The sequence below is a fragment of the Lacerta agilis genome, chromosome 13, assembly GCF_009819535.1.
Source record: "Lacerta agilis isolate rLacAgi1 chromosome 13, rLacAgi1.pri, whole genome shotgun sequence".
Classification (NCBI taxonomy): Eukaryota; Metazoa; Chordata; class Lepidosauria; order Squamata; family Lacertidae; genus Lacerta; species Lacerta agilis.
Genome location: NC_046324.1, coordinates 6,506,323 through 6,526,171, shown reverse-complemented (window position 1 = coordinate 6,526,171; position 19,849 = coordinate 6,506,323). Strand labels below are relative to the sequence as shown.

Here is a 19,849-nt window from a genome sequence, read left to right as displayed (position 1 = left end):
TCGGCCCCGCCCCCGGCTCCTCCCTCCCCAGCCGGCTCCGACGGGACGGGCGGCATTCCGGACAGACGCAGCGGCGACGGTGGCGCGCGAACTCCGGGGCCAGAGAGAAGCGTCAGCGGCGGTGTGGCAAGGACGGCAGCAGCAGACGCAGCGAGCGGCCCAGGTGAGGTAGGCGAAGCCGGGGGCAGGACAGGGAGGGTGTGCCGCGAAATGCGTGTCCGGGGCGCGGGGCGAAAGGCAGGATTGGAGCGAGCGAGCGAGAGGGGGAGATTTTCACCTGGGAAAAGAAAGCAAGTCGCCTCCTCGGCTGCCGCGAGGATCACGCACAGCTCTTTTTCGTTGCCCGAAGGCAAAGATCCCGAAAAAGGAAGCCGTGGGAAGTGCGCGTGGGAACTTTTCTTCTCGGGGAAACCGGCTTGCTTCCCCACATCTGTGGCTCACGTCTGGGACTTCACTTGATCGTCCCCACCGTCTCGCCCAGCCAGGGCTGGTTTTAGGTTTGATGAGGCCCTAAGCTACTGAAGGTAATGGGGCCCTTTGTGTGTGATATTTTAGGGCAGGCATAGGCAAACTCTGGCCCTCCAGATGTTTGGGACTACAATTCCCATCATCCCTAGCTAACAGGACCAGTGGTCAGGGATGATGGGAATTGTAGTCCCAAACATCTGGAGGGCCAGAGTTTGCCTATGTCTGTTTTAGGGGGCAGGCTAGCAGGTGGGGCCCATTACTTACATCATAGGAGCCTACACAACACAAAACACTGTTTCTGCATTTGGTTTTATTTTATTTGTTTTTTATCTTATATTTTGGAAATGTACATCCAGTTGTTGTTTTTCTTTAATTTTTTGGGGGGCCCCCAAGAGAGTGGGGCCCTAAGCTATAGCTTGTTTAGTTTATACGTAAATCTGGCACTGCGCCCAGCACGCACAGAGGACCTTGCAGACTCTTAACTCCTAAGGCAATTTTATTGTCTTCTACCTACCCATTGTTACTTTGGAAGGAAAAAGAAGCATGGCTAAGTTTCACCACTGGGGGACAGAATAACATTGCAGGCGTTTTGTATATGATGCAGTCTGGAATTTCTACTAAGGGCCTGTGTTTACATGCACATCCATGCATATTAGGGATAGTCAGTGTAGGACTACAACTCCCATCAGCCCCTGCCAGCATCTGGAGGACATCACACTGGCTTTCCTTAATATTTATTCTGTCTGATGCCATCCTTTGGTCTACATACTATTTCATTCAGACTTGGAATTAATGTATATGTGCCAATCACATTTCAGGATCAACCGTGACTCGTGTAGTGTTGGATTAAAAAAAGATATTTGGTATTAAGTCTTGTATCTTTCTTTAAAAGTCTAATAAAATTTATTCAAAGAAGAAGAATAACCGCTGCCAGCCAGTGTAAGACAATATTGAGTCAGATGGGCAGGTGGTCTTACTTAGAATAAGGCATCTTTCCATATACCATGCCCTAGACATAAATCCCAGTGAGTTCAGTGAGATTGGTAAGCATGTTGAGGAGAGCAGCTGAGGATTTTTTAAGTGTAAATGTGACAAACATGGGTGCAGCAGGGGTACATTCCTTGTTAGGGATCCAGGAACAGGTATGAATATTTGCCAAACAGACACTTGGTGGAAATTCCAGATTGTATGATATACAAAATGACCCTTTGGAGTTTTACTAGTGAAAGTATTGTAAAAATAAAAATAACCAGACACACGGAAGAACAAGCCCTACTGAAGCAGAGCCAGCATGGCTTCTGCAAGGGAAAGTCCAGTCTCCCAAACCTATCACAATTCTTTCAGAGTGTCAACAAGCATGTAGATAGAAGTGATCCTGGTGTACTTGGACTTTTGAAAAGCTTTTGACAAAGTACCTTGCCAAAGAGTAAGCTTAGCAGTCAAGGAATAAGAAGAGAGGTCCTCTTGTGGATCAGGAATTGGTCAACTTGCAGGAAGCAAAGAGTAGCAATAAATGGACAATTCTCCAAATGGAGGGAAGTAGAAAGTGCAGCCCCCCAAGGATTTGTATTGGGACCTGTGCTTTCGAACTTGTTCATAAATGATATGGAGTTAGGAGTGAGCAGTGAGGTGGCCAGGTTTGCAGGTGACACTAAATTGTTCAGAGTTGTTAAAGCAAAAAGAGATTGTAAAGAGCTCCAAAGACCTCTCCAAACTGAGTAAAGGGGTGGTAAAATGCAATTCAATGCAAAAAAGTGTAACGTGATGCATGTTGGAGCAAAATAATAACAATTTCACATACATGCTCATGGACTCTGAAGTGGAGGCGATATACCAGGAGGAAGACCTTGGGGTCATAGTAGATAGCACAGTGAAGATATCGACCCAATGGCCATAAAAAAACAAAAAACAAATTCCATGCTAGGGATCATTAGGAAAGGAATTGAAAATAAAGCTGCCAATATCATAATGCCGTTATACAAATCTATGGTGCGACCGTACTTGGAGTACTGTGTACAGTTCTGGTCTCCTCAGCTCAAAAAGAAAATTAGAGAAAAGGCGAGTGACAGGCAACATGATAAAAATTGATAACCTTATGCATGACATGGAGAAAGTGAACTTGCTCCTGCGGTTCCCATTGATAGCCACCAACTTGATGGAGGAGAAGGGTATCAATGGCTAGAAGCCATAGATTGTTGTGCTTTGCCTTCCAATGCCGTATGCAACATTGTATGCTATGGTGTACTTCCATAATTGCAGGCAGTAATACTTCTGGGTACCAGTTGCTGGAAACCCCAGGCGGGGAGAGGGCTCTGGTGCTCATATTGTGCTTGCTGGTTTTCCATTGGGGCATCTGATTGGTCACTGTGGGGATAGGATCCTGGACTAATGGGTTGTTGGTCTGTTCCAACAGGCTGTTCTTATATTCTTACCTGAGTTTGTTTGCCTGCCTGAACTCTTGAGTGGTACCCAAGGTGAGGTAGCCCATGAGGTCTTCTGGCAAGTTGTGATGGATGTCGTCTTCCAGACATCCAGCTTCGCTAGTTCTTTCCACTTACTCGATGTTACACTTTTAAGTACATACAATGCTGTCTTTGAGTGCACTGTATTTGGAATGCTGTAAGGAGATTTGGGGATGTGGGTGGCGCTGTGGGTTAAACCACAGAGCCTAGGGCTTGCTGATCAGAAGGTCGGCGGTTCAAATCCCCGTGATGGGGTGAGCTCCTGTTGCTCGTTCCCAGCTCCTGCCCACCTAGCAGTTCGAAAGCATACAGTGCAAGTAGATAAATAGGTACCGCTCTGGCGGGAAGGTAAATGGCGTTTTTGTGCGCTGCTCTGGTTCGCCAGAAGCGGCTTAGTCATGCTGGCCACATGACCCGGAAGCTGTACGCTGGCTCCCTCGGCCAGTAAAGTGAGATGAGCGCTGTAACCCCAGAGTCGGACACGACTGGACCTAATGGTCAGGGGTCCCTTTACCTTTTTAAGGAGATATTTGTCTTAAGCAAGTGGTTCTACTCCGGGTGAAAGCAGAAGGCTGGTGTTCCCTTGACGCGAAACGGATGGAACTGCTTGTCTTCTGCTAGTGCATTTACGGAACTCTTAATGTTTTGTCGTCATAGTACTGTATTTGCAAGTCTTAGAGGAGTAATAGGAAGTGCATCTGTGCAGGCAGGAGTATGTCAAGATCTACCTTCAAAGTAAATGCTTTTCTTGAATATGGAGCAAGGAAGGCCTCATCTGCACTATAAATTTTAAACAGGATCATACCACTTTAAGCAGTCATGGTTTTGCCCCAATAATCCTGGGAACTGTAGTTTGTTAAGGGTGCTGAGAATTTAGAATCATAGAATCATAGAGTTGGAAAGAGACCACAAGGGCCATTCAGTCCAATCCCCTGCCAAGCAGGAAACACCACCAAAGCATTCCTGACAGATGGCTGTCAAGCCTCCGCTTAAAGACCTCCAAAGAAGGAGACTCCACCACACTCCTTGGCAGCAAATTCCACTGTCCAACAGCTCTTACTGTCAGGAAGTTCTTCCTAATGTTTAGGTGGAATCTTCTTTCTTGTAGTTTGAATCCATTGCCCCGTGTCCACTTCTCTGGAGCAGCAGAAAACAACCTTTCTCCCTCCTCTACATGACATCCTTTTATATATTTGAAGGAGACTTATCTAACTACAGTTACCAGGATTCTTTTGGGGAAGGGGGAATCGTGCACGTTTAAAGTGCTGTGGTCCTGCATTAAATGTATAGTTCAGATGGGACCCAAGAGGTTATAGTCAGTGGAAGCCTCTGGACCCGAAGACCCTTTTCAGAGTATGTAGAGCTCATTGGTATAGTCTAGAATCCTATATACTAATAGGAAGCTCATTCTCTGAGTAAGGATTCTTAGCGCTGCCAATATTACTCCTACTGGGAACAGACATATTGAAATTAATGGGCATGACTAATATAGGTCCATTATTTTCAGTGGCTCTACTCTGAGTAATAGTTCATCGGCTAACAACCTTTATGTAACCAAATTAGCACATCCACGCATGCACAAGAGGGACATACAAAACATCCTTTTTGGTGGGGGCAGATAGAATGGAGGGAACAAAAAACATGGGGACGAGCAATGTAATGGAGTACTTTGCAAGAGAGCATGGCTGGCTGGCTGGCATCCTGAACAGGAGCAGTCTACGCTGTAATATTTTGTTTGAGGTTCCTCTTGCTTAGAGCATAAATATAACTTTTTAATTTGTTTTTTAAAGAGTTAAATAAATGCAAGGTGGATAGATGCCAGGGCATTTACTGACTCTGGCAGCCAAAAACATAATATAGTCCCAGTGACTATATATTTGCCCAGAGCAGAGATGTAGAACCTTCTCAGCCTGAGGGCCACATTATTTTCTGGGGGCCACAGACAAAAGTGGTTAGAGTAATTAATATAAACTTTACCTTTGTATAACTGGCTCGTTTCTCCACACTGTCACACACTGTTCTCCATTCTCCATCCAGCCAAGCAAGAAACATTGCCTGAAAGCAAGGACACATTCCAGGCAGACAAAAAAAAACCACCTGCTTGAGGAGAGTGCAAAGCAGGGCCAGAGAGAAGGGATGTGTCCTGGGGAGAGAGGCTGTGGCTGGGAAGAGTCCTGGTGACCAAGCAGAGAGGCCTGGAGGGCCACATTTGGACCAAGGGCCAGGGGCTCCCCACCCCGATCCAGAGTCAGAAGTCTAGGAAGCCAAACAAAAGGAGACATAGGGGGTGGTTGAAGCATCCTTACTGGTGGAGTGGAAAAGTTACAGTGGCCAAGGATGCTAGAGAAAGCAAAACCGTTCATGCTGCAGTATTCACTGGAGCAGGGCAGAAATCAGTTTGTCTTGCAAAAGAAAGCACACAGATGCAAATCTAGAAAGTGCAGGTATTCATGTTGCAGTTTTGAAGTTGACCAGCTACCGATAACTGGGTTCCCAGAGAAGACAGTAGAAGTTTTTGGGGAAGTTTTTAATGTGTGATGTTTTATTCTGTTTTTAATCCGTTGGCAGCTGCCCAGAGTGACAGGGGAAACCCAGCTGGATGGGTGGGGTATGAATAAATTATTATTATTATTATTATTATTATTAGTAGTAGTAGTAGTAGTAAGGATGGATTCCTAACTTCTACCCTCTGTTCCCATTTGCCACACTGGCTGGGGCTGGCAGGAGTTGTTGTCCAACAATATATGGAAAGCCACAAGTTCACCCATCCCTGCACTACAGAAATGGGAAGCAATCATCAAGCCTTTTGGGTGAGCAATCCTTTGAAAATTTAAAAGCAACTGAAAGGATCCCCATATCAAAGCCCTTGTGGGGTGGCCACTTGGGTGCTGAGGAGGTGTGGGGAACCTGTGGTACACCCAGTGTTGCTGAACTACAACTCCCATCATCCCTGCCCATTGGCCATGCTTGCTAGGGCTGATGGGACTTGTAATTCAACAACATGGGGGGGGGCGGTCGGTCGGTCAAAGTTCCCCCACTCCTGGTGCAGAGCAACTAAGGGCTGATGTCTCTATGACAGCATTGCACCTTTGACTATTCATGTTGCTCATTTGCTGCCATCCTTATGGCACGGGAACCACAAGTGGCATAGGAGTGTTGGGTCCAGGAGGTCTTCCCATTGGCCTGGCTGTGGCATAATATCAAACTTGCCCTGGCATCTCTTCTCAGAAGACAAGAGGGGGGAAAGCCACTACAAGGCATATGCTGCAGTGGTGCTGAGCCATACTTGGGAGGGGTTACCCACCCCACCGATTTAATGGCATGCAAAAAGTAAGCCTAGGAGCATCCCTTTGAGAAAGTTAGTAATGACTGGTGTGTTTCACTTGCGGTATAATTAGGGGGCGGGAACTTTTTATAGACCTTGTGAATGAATGAATGAATGGGGTAAATCAGTGTTTTTCAACCTTTTTTGGGCAAAGGCACACTTGTTTCATGAAAAAAATCACGAGGCACACCACCATTAGAAAATGTTAAAAAAAAATAACTCTGTGCCTATATTGACTATATATAAAGTATTTTTTCAATTTTTCCCACGGCACACCAGGCAACATCTCGCGGCACACTAGTGTGCCACGGAACAGTGGTTGAAAAACACTGGGGTAAATCACTGCTTTCTAGCTAACTTGGGGGAATTTTCACAAGCAATTCAGATTTTGTATACTGGAAAGTAACTTTGGGCAAGTTGGCTAGTCTCTGGGCTAGTGACAATTCTGGATTGCATTTGTGGGCTAGTAACTTTTCTGGACTTTTATCTCCTCCAGTGTTAGGAGGGTTGTCATAGTGCCTCTATCAGCTCCCACTCCTTTTACTGTCACAGCTCTTCCTCATCGGTTAAGATACCGTGCCATGCACCCGTGTAAGTAAATATCACTGCCTGTTTCCTTGTAGTTTGGACCTTGAAATTGGCGAGGAGATGATTGCCCAAGGCTTCTAAACTTGACCAGTAAATCTCAGCATCCCTTCCGCCACAACCCTGCAAATATTGCTGCAATAGACTGCAAATAACCTGCACTTCCCTTTTGCAGAATGGATATGGGAAAGCCCCAGATTTTCATCTCGCTCTCTCCTTCCTGCTTGGAGAGAGACTGGTTTTTCTCCTTTCTGCATTCCCTCCATCCACCACCCCTATCTCTTTCTCCCACCCTCCTCTTGCCAACCACCTGACACTCAACAACCCAGTTAAGTCATGGAATCATAGAGCTGGAAGGGACCCCATGGGTCATCTAGTCCACCCCCGTACAATACAGTAATCTCAACGAAAGCATCCATGATGGATGGCCATCCAACCAACCCCTGCTTAAAAAACCCCAAGGAAGGAGAGTGAACGCCTTTGTGAGCAGCTGTGCACCCTAGGTGCCTTATTGGAGATCCCATAAGGCTTAACACATTGATGGCATGATAATGCGGTTTATTGGAAGTTATACAAAGTCTCTACTTTTACAGTATAGTTTTCCACACCTATCAGCTGATCACCCATTCCCACCACCCTTCTGAGTAATACCCCTCCCCACTCCCTCACTATATTTAAGGATCTGGTGACTTCTGTTTCAGTGTATCTGAAGAAGTGTGCATGCACACGAAAGCTCATACCAAGAACAAACTTAGTTGGTCTCTAAGGTGCTACTGGAAAGAATTTTTTATTTTGTTTTTAGTATATTGCCAGAGATCCCCGGGGCTGTTCAAGCTGCTATTATGAAAAATTGTCTCCAGATGGCGCTAAACCTCTGTTTACCACAAGGGCTAGTCAGGAAACTGTGAATTTCAAAGGGCAGCTGTGCTTTGGATTCTCACATTGTTTTGGAAAGTATGAATTAAATAGGTTTGGCCTTTACAAGTGAAATGGATTGAATTTTTAGCCCATCTGTACAGGGGTCTAGGTTAAAAATGGGAAATTTCCACTCATCCAATGATCAGTCTGATTATCAATGAGGGGGGGCATATTACATTCTGTTAAGGATGCTGAACTTGACAGAGCCCCAGGGCCATGTCTGTTTCAGTTTTTAAACAGTGATTTTGCTGTTTTAGCCACCAAAGTTGGGGCTTGATCTGGCCTCTGCACTGGGGCTTAAAGGTAAAGGGACCCCTGACCATTAGGTCCAGTCGCGGACGACTCTGGGGTTGCGGCGCTCATCTCGCATTATTGACCAAGGGAACCGGCGTACAGCTTCTAGGTCATGTGGCCAGCATGATTAAACCGCTTCTGGTGAACCAGAGCAGCGCACGGAAACGCCGTTTACCTTCCCGCCAGAGTGGTACCTATTTATCTACTTGCACTTTGACGTGCTTTCGAACTGCTAGGTTGGCAGGAGCTGGGACCGAGCAACGGGAGCTCACTCCGTCGCGGGGATTCGAACCGCCGACCTTCCGATCGGCAAGCCCTAGGCTCTGTGGTTTAACCCACTTAGTAGGCACTCTCCAATGTAGGCACTCTCATGCCCATATAATAATAAAGTGATGCACTGTCTCATTCCTCTGACACGCACCCCGCCTCATTTTGATAACTTTTGAAAGAGGACTTTTGAAAGTTGCATGGGCTCTCAAGCGGAAACTGAGCATTCAGCCATGATACCACTCCAGCTGAAGTGTTCATGGAGCTCTTTGAATTTTTTTAAAAAATGGGGGACAAAAAGCAAATCTTGTAAATAACAAAACACAAAACTTGTGTGTTCTTTTTTTGTAATAATAATAATAATAAACACTGGCTACATCTCCTTTCTTCTATGGCAGTACTATTCCAAAACTCTTGAATTGCTCTGCCTCCCTCCTCCCCCCCAAACCTTTTTTTCCAACAGTCAATAGAAGGATCAGACTACTTCCAGACATATAATCTCCCCCTCCCCCAAGTGGAACTCTAAAGCATTCTCAAAAACTTTGTGGGCATAAATTCGTGATTGCAGATCATTGCACCCACAAGAGGTGTTACCGTAGGCTCACCACACTGTGTGGTAGCAGTCTCATCTGCTCTCATTCGTATTCATGGTTAATTATAGGAGGAAACCTCCCATCTATAATTATTTGTAGAGGCATACTTGCATTGGCTGTATTAGATATTTTAGCTCAGGATCCTTTCAAAAGAAATCTTAAATTTGCATCATTTCTGCTGCATAGGAGGTATGGGAAAGGTGCAAATTTCCCAGGTACGTTTAAGAGTATCTGCACTCTGTCTTTGCTACTTTCTTCAAAAACTCATAGATGGTGCTCTTTTTAATAAGACAATTAAAAATGGTTAGCACTTGAACTTACGTAGTAATATGTGTCGAGTGTGAAAAATATATCAGAGCATGTGCTTTGCATGAGTAAGAACCCAGGTTCAGGTAACTAGCCCTCATGGTTGCAGGGAGAAAAGTGGAATTGCCTGGTTAAAAGGTAAAGGGACCTCTGACCATTAGGTACAGTCGTGGACAACTCTGGGTTGCGGTGCTCATCCCACTTTATTGGCTGAGGGAGCCTGCATACAGCTTCCGCGTCATGTCGCCAGCATGACTAAGCTGCTTTTGGCGAACCAGAGCAGCGCACGGAAACACCGTTTACCTTCCCACTGGAGTGGTACCTATTTATCTACTTGCACTTTGACGTGCTTTCAAACTGGTAGGTTGGCAGGAGCAGGGACCAAGCAACGGGAGCTCACCCCGTCACAGGGATTTGAACTGCCAACCTTCTGATCGGCAAGCCCTAGGCTCTGTGGTTTAGACCACAGCGCCACCCACGTCCCTAATTGCCTGGGTATCTGAAGAAGTGTGCATGCACACGAAAGCTCATACCAAGGGTATCTGAAGAAGTGTGCATGCACACGAAAGCTCATACCAAGAACAAACTTAGTTGGTCTCTAAGGTGCTACTGGAAGGATTTTTTTATTTTTTCTTTATTTTTTGCCTGGTTAGTGTTTCTCAAAGGGAGCAGTGGTTCAAGGGCTTGTCTATCCAACCCCCATAGCATTTGGCTTCCGTTGCCCATCTTGAATGACCCATGCTTCCTTTCTTTCCAACAATTATTGCCAATATATTCCAAATTCTTCAACAAGTACTGATGTCTCCACCCAAATAAATGTTCATATTAGACCAAGTTTTATAGAATGTTTCTGAATTTAAATCAGATAAAGTGTTTGGATTCTTTCTGGGGGGCAGATTTTAGGTATTTGCAATATATCTGCAGTGCAGGGGACCAGTGCGAAAATCAGTCTGTGAATCTGGACCACAGACACTTATTTGTACAGCAGCTGCATGAGAAAAGGTCTTAGATGAAATGTCTCTATACCTAAAATTAATGTCTCTGTCTCTGGCATCATTTGTTTCCAGAGGAAAGCATCGCTCACTTTGTGGGCAGGCAATACTACCAAGCCATCCTCTGATGAGGTTCCACCTGGGTCATTTTATATGTTTATACGTTGCATTTATATCCCACTTTTTTCTATAAGGAACTCAAGGTTACCCCTCTCCTTGTTTAGTCCCCACAACAACCCTGCGAGGTAGGTTAGCCTGAGAGGCAGGGCTCCCAATGAGCTTCAGGGCTAAGTGGGAATTTGAACCCTGGTCTCCAAGGTCCTAGTCCAACACTTTAACTGCTGCACCACAAAATGGAAATAGGTGTATTCAGGCTTTCCAGGACTGTAAGATGAAACTACTTTTTATTTTTTACCTTTCAGGGAAAAAGTCCACCAAAGAAATGTGGACGGATCTCATGACGGGAACTAAAACCTTTATGTTGCTTTGGTTTGTCCTGGCAAGTTTATGGCACTCGACTGGTAAGTCTCTCTCCAACTTTTCCCTGTCCAGTTAACAGCTGGTTTTCCTAAAATAGATTTCCTCTTAGAGCCGTTACTTGACTGATAAAAACAGTTTTTGTTGAAGGCAAGCTTACCCAGGCGTGCAGTTTTATTATGTCTCTTTTGTTTTAGAAATCTGTCTCTATTGTGATGCGTTTTATGTCTACTTGTTTTTAATGTTTGATTTTATCTATATTTTCTTAAGTGTGTTTCACATTGTTTTATGGAAACTGCTTAGAGGTTTTTGTTGATTTAGCAGGGTATAACTCTTGTTAGGATGGTATTGTGGGTTTGAGACTCACATGTAGACTTTGCTGCAAACTAGATTGGTGGCACTGTGGGTTAAACCACAGAGCCTAGGGCTTGCTGAACAGAAGGTCGGCGGTTCGAATCCCTGTGATGGGGTGAGCTCCCGTTGTTAGGTCCCTGCTCCTGCCAACCTAGCAGTTCGAAAGCACGTCAAAGTGCAAGTAGATAAATAGGTACTGCTCCGGTGGGAAGGTAAACGGCGTTTCCGTGTGCTGCTCTGGTTCACCAGAAGCGGCTTAGTCATGCTGGCCACATGACCCGGAAGCTGTACGCCGGCTCCTTCAGCCAGTAACGCGAGATGAGCACTGCAACCCCAGAGTTGGACACGACTGGACCTAATGGTCAGGGGTCCCTTTACCTTTACCTAGATCCAAACATTGATCTTGTTTTTGTGTTCTCAAACAGACAATGTGGCCAACTCTTCCATTTTATAGGTGGTAAACAGGTGCCCAAATGATTTCCATTCCACTGGAATATAAGATGTGGATTTAAGAATCATGGCTTCCCCCAAAGAATCCTGGGAAATGGAGCATGTCAGGAATACTGGGGGCCACCAAGTATTCCTGACATGCTCAGGGCCAGGGTTTTTTCAGTGATGGCGCCGAACTGGTGGAATGTTCTGTCCCACAAGACTAGAGCCCTGCAGGACTTGATCTCCTTCCGCAGGGCCTGTTCCGCCTGGCCTTCAATTTGAATTAGCCTGATCCTCTATCCGCTTTCCCCTTTCCTCTTCTATGAAGAAACCCTTTCTGGGACCCCACATTTAAATTCTTCCCTGGTCTCCTTGCTGGCCCTAGTAGGACCAACTTGGCCAGTTAGCCCTGGTGATGATTTGATGTCTACTGACTGGTCCCCCACCCCACCCCGAAATGACCCCTGAATTTTTTAATTTTTTAATATTGATGCTGCATTTTATGTTGTATTTTATGCTGTTTTATGGTATTTAAAAGTTGCATTTTAATCAATGTTATATATTTGCTGTTAGCCGCCCTGAGCCCGGTTTTTAAGCCGGGAAGGGCGGGGTATAAATAAAAATTTATTATTATATTATACTGAAAGTTGTAAGGAATTCATTAACAAAGTGCAGTTCCCAGAATTCTTTGGGAGTTATGATTCTAACCCCGTGAGAAAAGGTTACGGCATTTTGGGCTTTTCAGTTTAGAGAGGAATGGCAAGTTAGAAGTGACTTGATAGAAGTCTATAAAATTATGCGTGGTGAAGAGGGAGCCAATAGACAAGTTTTACTCCCTCTTTCATAATATGAGAATCCATGTGATATCCAGTGAAGCAGAAGGCTCGGGAGAGGCAAAAGCAAGGACTGGCATAATACAGTTAAGCTATGGAATTGACTGATGACACAATCTTGATGGCAGAAAGTGAGGAGGAATTAAAGAACATTTTAATGAGGGTGAAAGAGGAGAGCGAAAAATATGGTCTGAAGCTCAACATCAAAAAAACTAAGATCATGGCCACTGGTCCCATCACCTCCTGGCAAATAGAAGGGGAAGAAATGGAAGCAGTGAGAGATTTTACTTTCTTGGGCTCCATGATCACTGCAGATGGTGACAGCAGTCACGAAATTAAAAGACGCCTGCTTCTTGGGAGAAAAGCAATGACAAACCTAGACAGCATCTTAAAAAGCAAAGACATCACCTTGCCGACAAAGGTCCGTATAGTTAAAGCTATGGTTTTCCCAGTAGTAATGTATGGAAGTGAGAGCTGAAAGAAGACTGATCGCTGCAGAATTGATGCTTTTGAATTATGGTGCTGGAGGAGACTCTTGAGAGTCCCATGGACTGCAAGAAGATCAAACTTATCCATCCTTAAAGAAATCAGCCCTGAGTGCTCACTAGAAGGACAGATCCTGAAGTTGAGGCTCCAGTACTTTGGCCACCAAAGAGAAGACTCCCTAGAAAAGACCCTGATGTTGGGAAAGATGGAGGGCACAAGGAGAAAGGGACGACAGAGTATGAGATGTTGGACAGTGTTCTCGAAGTGACTAGCATGAGTTTGGCCAAACTGTGGGAGGCAGTGAAAGATAGGTGTGCCTGGCGTGCTCTGGTCCATGGGGTCACAAAGAGTCGGACACGACTGAACGACTGAACAACAACAACATCAACAACATGGAATTGACTCCTACAAGTGGAAACGGTGGTCTCCAACTTGGACAGCCTAGGCCAGTTCATGGAGGACAAGGCTATGTTCTAGAATGCTTCTGAAAACCAGCTGCTGGAAACCACAGGAGGAGATGGTGCCATGTCCCAGTCCCATGGACATCTGGTTAGCCACTGTGAGAACAGGATGCTGAACCACGTGGGACACCAAACTAATCCAGCAGCCTATAGTAGTATAAAAATAATTTAACTGTATGGTGTTGATGTGAGCTTAGTTAAGCCATACATACGCTTTCTTTTCTTTTTTAAAAAATTATTTAGTTTTTCAGATTTTAAAAATGTACAATTATCAAACAACCAACATAAAAAGAGAATTCCGAAGAATCTCCTGAACTTGCCCCTTTGTGGGTCCTTATATTAACCTTTTCCTCCTGCATCTTGTCTATTAATCCAAATATTTTAAATCTCCATCATACCCAAAATTCAACAGTAGACTACAAGTGTCATTTGAACCCTACTAATAATTTTAATTGTTTACAATTGTTTTTAAGGCAAATTATATATTTTCCACATTTTTAATTATTTTTTTAATCTTGCTAATTTCTGATTCTTCCAGTCATTTTTGCCAATTCGGCATAGTCAATCAACTTAATCTGCCATTCTTCTGTGGTAGGGACAATGTCTTCTTCCCATCTGTGGGCTAGTAACATCCAAGCAGCAGTGGTCGCATACATAAATAGTCTTTTCTGATCCGTTGGAATTTCGGCACCTAGAATTCCTTTGTGGTTTTTTTAGAAAAGGTTACAGTATTTTGAACATATTTTTCAGTTCAGTATATATCATCTCCCAGAATTCTTGTACTACTGTACCTTACATGTCTACCACATATGATAAAAGTTGCCTTCTTTTTCCTTACATTTCCAGCATGTATTTGACATTGTTTTGTACATTTTAGCTAGTATACTAGGACTTAAATACCAATGCTACATCATTTTCATATAATATTCTTTCAACGTATAACATGCTGTAAACTTCAAATCTCAGTTCCTTAGCTTCTCCCATGCTGTAAGTTGTATATTATATCCAAAGTCCTTCACCCAGTGAATAATATCATACAGTACATATATTTTGAACCAGAAGGGGCTGTTACAGAGTCCTGCCAGCTGCGGCCACCATGAAGAGACATTGCCAGTTCACCACATACGAAAATTTGAGCATCTTCCAACTTGCCGACACCCTAATGGGCCCTTATTTTTCATGAAAAACCAGCTCTGCTTCCAATAACTTCATTTCCTTCATGTGTGCTTTACTCTCAGGTGCCCAAGAGAATATCGACTGGGAAATTCAGCGTTACGACGGCTGGTACAACAACCTCATGTACCACAGGCACAACTCAGCAGGTGAGAGCGTCCCTGAGGTTTTCAGGCCTCCAGTGCTGTTGCAAATGCCACTTCTGATGCCAATCATTGGGTCCATGCGTACTGGGGGTATTGGCAAATTCTGTGAAATGGCACTGTGCCAGTTCACACGTCTTTCTGCAAACAGGAATGGAAAATCAGGCAGGTGATCGGCATTCGCTTTTTCACCCCCCACTCGTAGTCCTAAATTCACAGTCCCCCCCCCCTCCACCGGCATCACGCTTATTGATGACGTTTCCACCACACTCCTGTTGAAATAAATGGTGTGGAATAGCCGCACATCAATAATAGAATTAATCATATCATTAAATTTAGCTACAGCAAACAGCGAGTCAAAGAGCGTTGTTTTTGGTGGACTGGAAACAGCACTGCATGCAATGGGTTGAGGTGGGATATATAAGAGCCCAGGCGATCCCTGAGGTACCTTGGGTTAGGGTTCACAACGCTGCCTTAAAGACCAGGGAAGTTGTGTTCCTCCACCCTGTGCATTTCATACCTTTTTCCTCCCAGCTGTTCACAGCAGCACATATGTGCACCACAGCTCTGGGGAGCCTGCTTGGACCTCATGCTCACCACTGTATACAAGCGTGTCTTAAAGGAGCAGAATCGCAGTCTCAGTTATGGCTTCACATTCAGAAAGGGTCCAGCCGCCCATCTCCTTCCATGTTTCTCAGGACATACTTTGCACAGCACCTAAGGCACACCCTAGGGATGCGGGTGGCGCTGTGGGTTAAACCACAGAGCCTAGGGCTTGCTGATCAGAAGGTCGGAGGTTTGAATCCCTGCAATGGGGTGAGCTCCCGTTGCTCGGTCCCAGCTCCTGTCCACCTAGCAGTACGGAAGACGTCAAAGTGCAAGTAGATAAATAGGTACCGCTCCAGCAGGAAGGTAAATGGCATTTCCGTGCTCTGCTCTGGTTCGCCAGAAGCGGCTTAGTCATGCTGGCTACAAGACCCGGAAGCTGTACGCCAGCTCCCTTGGCCAGTAAAGTGAGATGAGCGCCGCAACCCCAGAGTCATCCACGACTGGACCTAATAGTCAGAGGTCCATTTACCTTTAAGAAACACCCTACCACCAATAGGGTGTGTTGAATTTTTCAGCTTTGAGGGGTGCTAAAAGGGTGTAACATCATTTTGGGAATTCAAAAGATATTTTGGTCAAATTAGTATAATTTAGTTATGCTTGGAAAGTAAAATGTCTGTAAATTCCATAGAAATAATTAAAAATGCTTTGCTTCAAGTACTTGCAGTTATATATTATTATTATTATTATTATTATTATTATTATTATTATTATTAATATTAATATTTAGCATTACTGACATTTTCAGAAGGTAAAATTTGAATTCTTTGGTTTTCCGAAAACAGTGTAGGAGCTTCTTCATCAAACGTTGACTTACCAAGCTAAACGTTTTCCAGTCACAAAAACAATTGCAGATTCCTCACCCCCAGAGACATACTGTTAAGACCCCTTCACTGAAGAAATTTGCAAAAATTAAGTCTTTCCTACGGCCAGCTACCTGAAGCTGACATGCTGGTTTCTCTCCACTAGGATCGTGGTTGTCGCGGCTCCTTCCTGCGAGCTACGCGGACGGCGTGTACCAGGCCCCCCAGGAACCAAATGTCCCCAGTGCACGGAGACTCAGCCTTGTGGTGGCTCGAGGGGACTCTGGATCACCCTCTCAGGAGAACAAAACCGTGCTGGGCGTCTTCTTTGGTAAGCTGAGAACTCTTTAAGTCACAGCCTCCATCAGCATCCATGCCACTGGGGTGCGTCTGAGGGAGGGGTGAGGCAGCAAGGCTCCCTCCATGTGTCCAGCGACCATTTGGCTCCTCCATGATATCATAGAATCCTAGAATTGAACAGTTGGAAGGGACTCTTCCAATCGAGTGGAACTCGCCCTACAATGGCCTCGGTCCTGTATACCTGAAGGAGCATCTCCACCCCCATCATTCAGCCCAGATACTGAGGTCCAGCTCTGAGCAGGGGCGTAGCAAGGTAAATTGGTACCCGGGGGCAATTTTTTTATCACCGCCCCCCATTGATTCCCCCCCCCCCCGCAAAAATGGTTTTAAGTTATTTCATATTTTCTTACAAAGGAATAATAACAAGTAATAATAATAAAAACTTTTTTTTATATCCCACCCTTCCCGGCCGAAGTCGGGCTCAGGGTGGCTAACATCAGATACATAACATTGGTATAAAATCAAACAATAATTAAATGACCTCCTAAAAACATCTCAAAATCAAATTAAAGTCTAATTAGATGGCTTTCCACAGGGTTAGGGTTGGGAACAGTAAGTGTTCTCTGAACTGAAAATTCAGCCTTCATGACATAGGAAAACAGCCAAGTGGATAGCTATTTTGGTGGAGGAGGGTCAAGATATTAACCGATATGCATGAAATTTCATATATAGCTATATAATCCCTAATATAGTAAGATAAGACCTTCGGAGCAGGCATTTAAAAAAAAAAATCAAAAAAATTGTTACCTGATAATTTGTCACCCCCTCCATTATGGAAAACGGGGCCACCCCCCCCCTTGCTACGCCCCTGGCTCTGAGGGCCTTCTGGTGGTTCCCTCCCTGAGAGGATACAAGGAACCAGGCAGAGGGCCTTCTTGGTAGTGGCGCCTGCCCTGTGGAACGCCCTCCCATCAGATGTCAAGGAAATAAGCAACTACCCTACTTTTAAAAGACATCTTTTTTTAAAAAAAAATTAATAAAAATTTCATATTAAACAAATTAAACATAAACATACAAAACCACATATATCTTTGCTCCATCGAGCTGCGACTTCCCTCCATCCTGGCAACAGGTTTTCTAGTCCATTCTAAACACACAGTTCCTTATTTCCAACCTTTAAACCATGTCATAGGGTTATTCCAATCCCACTAGTGTTTTCAAATTTCTACGGTTACATCTTATGTAGTCAATAAATTTACTCCAATTTCTTTGGAATTTTGAGTCATCTTGGTTACGGATCCTTGGTTACAGAGTTTTGCCAGTTCAGCATAGTCTATCATCTTCGTTGGAAGGAAGCCCTGTTTAGGGGAGTTTTTAATGTTTAATGTTGTATTGTGTCTTTAATATTCGATTGGGAGCCGTCCAGAGTGGCTGCGGAAACGCAACCAGATGGGCGGGGTATAAATAATAAATTATTATTATTATTATATAATGCAGGAATACACAGCTGTCCCATACGGGGATCGAACCTGCAACCCTAACCCCTCCCAGTTTTGCTGCTTGCATGACCATTGATGATGTAGAGGCTTCCAAGAGCGGGTTCCTGAGTTTGTGTGTGTCTTCTTTCTTCCTCCTCCTTTTCTGCCATGTTTCTTAAGATTCTAAGCAACAGTCATAAAGTTCAAACTGCCAGGATGGCATAAGATGCAGCAAATACACATTTTGGCCCCTTCAGCAAATCTCCAGCCAAAGTCTTACGAAGGAATCGGCATCGTTACAGGGAACAGGACTGATTTATCTGGTGCGGGCCCCTCTCCCAAAGTATCTCCTGAGAGCACTTTTCAATCATGGGAAAAAAACCAGAATGGATTCCTGATTTCACAATTGCCCCCAAATTCCTTCGCCTCCACTCTGGCAATGTCTGCTCCAGACATTTACCAACCTGGTGCCCTCCAGATGTTTTGGACTATAACTCCCATCAGCCCCATGCAGCCTAGTGGCTGGAGCTGATGGGAGATGTAGTTCAAGGCACCTGGAAGGCCTCTAGCTGGGAAAGTCCAGCCTGCTCTGCTTTTCACAGCACTGACATCTTGGAGAAATGAGGTACTTTATATAGCCAAGGCCCACTTTCTACCACAAATCGGGCCTCAAATCGATGCCTGTATGTAACTAATGGAGTAATGTGCCTAATTCTTTCAATTACAGGATTTGGGGAGGTTCTGATCACAGAATTATAGTATTGGGGGTGAGGGATTAGCCAAGGTTTCCAGGCCTTGTGACAGCAACGCAGAGACTGTAATTCAAACCACAGTGTGCCCCTTTTTCTCTTCCTCTGGCTCAAACCCTTAGATCATAGGATTACCTCCAAGAGGATTACTAAGCTCTTGCACGACTGGTTTTGTGTCTTATTTTAGATTTCTGCTCCAAACCCCAGAATTATTTGGTCACTTAAACCCACTTCCCCCCCAGGTTAGCTTTTGCCAGTGTGATCCGGGCATGTTTGGGAGCCTGGATGTTGCTAGGCTGAGTAATGCTTGGAGCTTAATCCCTTGGAATAGGTTCAAACAAGATTGTGGATTTCTCAGAAGCCATGATGAGAGAGTAGGAAGAAGAGGAAATGGGTTCTTTGGCACTTCTGAGCCCCTTAGCGGTTTGGGGGGGGGGTGGTAACCCAGGAGAAAACATTATTTGCGGCAAACCCCTAAATTGTAGAATTCCATTCCCTCAGAGGGGTGTTGTTACCTTCCTTTTATGTAGTTCCTGTAGGGTTGCCAGGTCTGGTTCCAAAAAATAGCGGACAAGCGGGGTGTGTGTGTGTGTTAAATTAAATTATATATTTTCTTACAAACGTTTTAACATGTATTAAAATACCATTTCATCATAAAGCTTTTGAATAAAAAAGTCCACTATTTTGTGAAAAAAATAGTGAACATAATGCGAAAAAAGTGGACACCTGGCAACCCTAAGTTTCTGTCATACGCTGAAGAGAAACAACTATTTATCTGGACTTTTGACATTTCTGACATATATATCGTAGGACCCACCCTATTCTTTTAATTAGTTTTAAACCAGTTTTAATATTGTATTTTTAAATTGTTTTAAACCAATTTTAATATTATATTTTTAAGTTGCTGTCACTTCACTTATTGTGAAAGATGGATAAGAAACCCAGTTTGTAATAATATTAGTAGTAATTAATAATAATTTCACATGTTCTTACCACGTTTGAACACATTTCTTATAAGCATCTCTTTTGTGTGGATACTGCATTAGACAGTTGGATAGGTTATAGGCTATTGATCCCTATGTTAAACATCCCTAGGTTGTTGTTTTCTTTTACCTTTTACCTTTGTCAATTTTTTATTTTTTATATTATTATTATTTTTATTATTATTATTATTATTATTATTATTATTATTGTAGTGGTCGTAGTCGTTGTTGCTGCCGCTGCCAGTTATTTCCTTCATAATTGCCACTGGCTGAGAGCGCTTTCCAGGGTTTGTAATACTTTCTGTCTGCTCCCATGTGGGGGAAATTGCCAAGCCTTAAAAACTGGGCTTAAAAGAGACTA

The 19,849-nt window shown here is 44.2% G+C and overlaps 1 protein-coding gene across 1 annotated transcript in view; it reads left to right on the top strand.

The window, feature by feature from the left end:
- The first annotated feature begins 10,672 nt into the window (after nucleotides 1–10,672).
- LOC117056809 (dual oxidase 2-like) overlaps nucleotides 10,673–19,849 on the top strand; it is a 58,463-nt gene continuing 49,286 nt past the window's right edge. Inside the window, exons 1-3 of the mRNA XM_033167460.1 lie at nucleotides 10,673–10,731; nucleotides 14,492–14,575; nucleotides 16,145–16,309. Of these exons, the coding sequence (XP_033023351.1) occupies nucleotides 10,689–10,731; nucleotides 14,492–14,575; nucleotides 16,145–16,309 (292 nt within the window). The 5' untranslated portion in view covers nucleotides 10,673–10,688. The remainder of the gene's footprint in view (nucleotides 10,732–14,491; nucleotides 14,576–16,144; nucleotides 16,310–19,849) is intronic.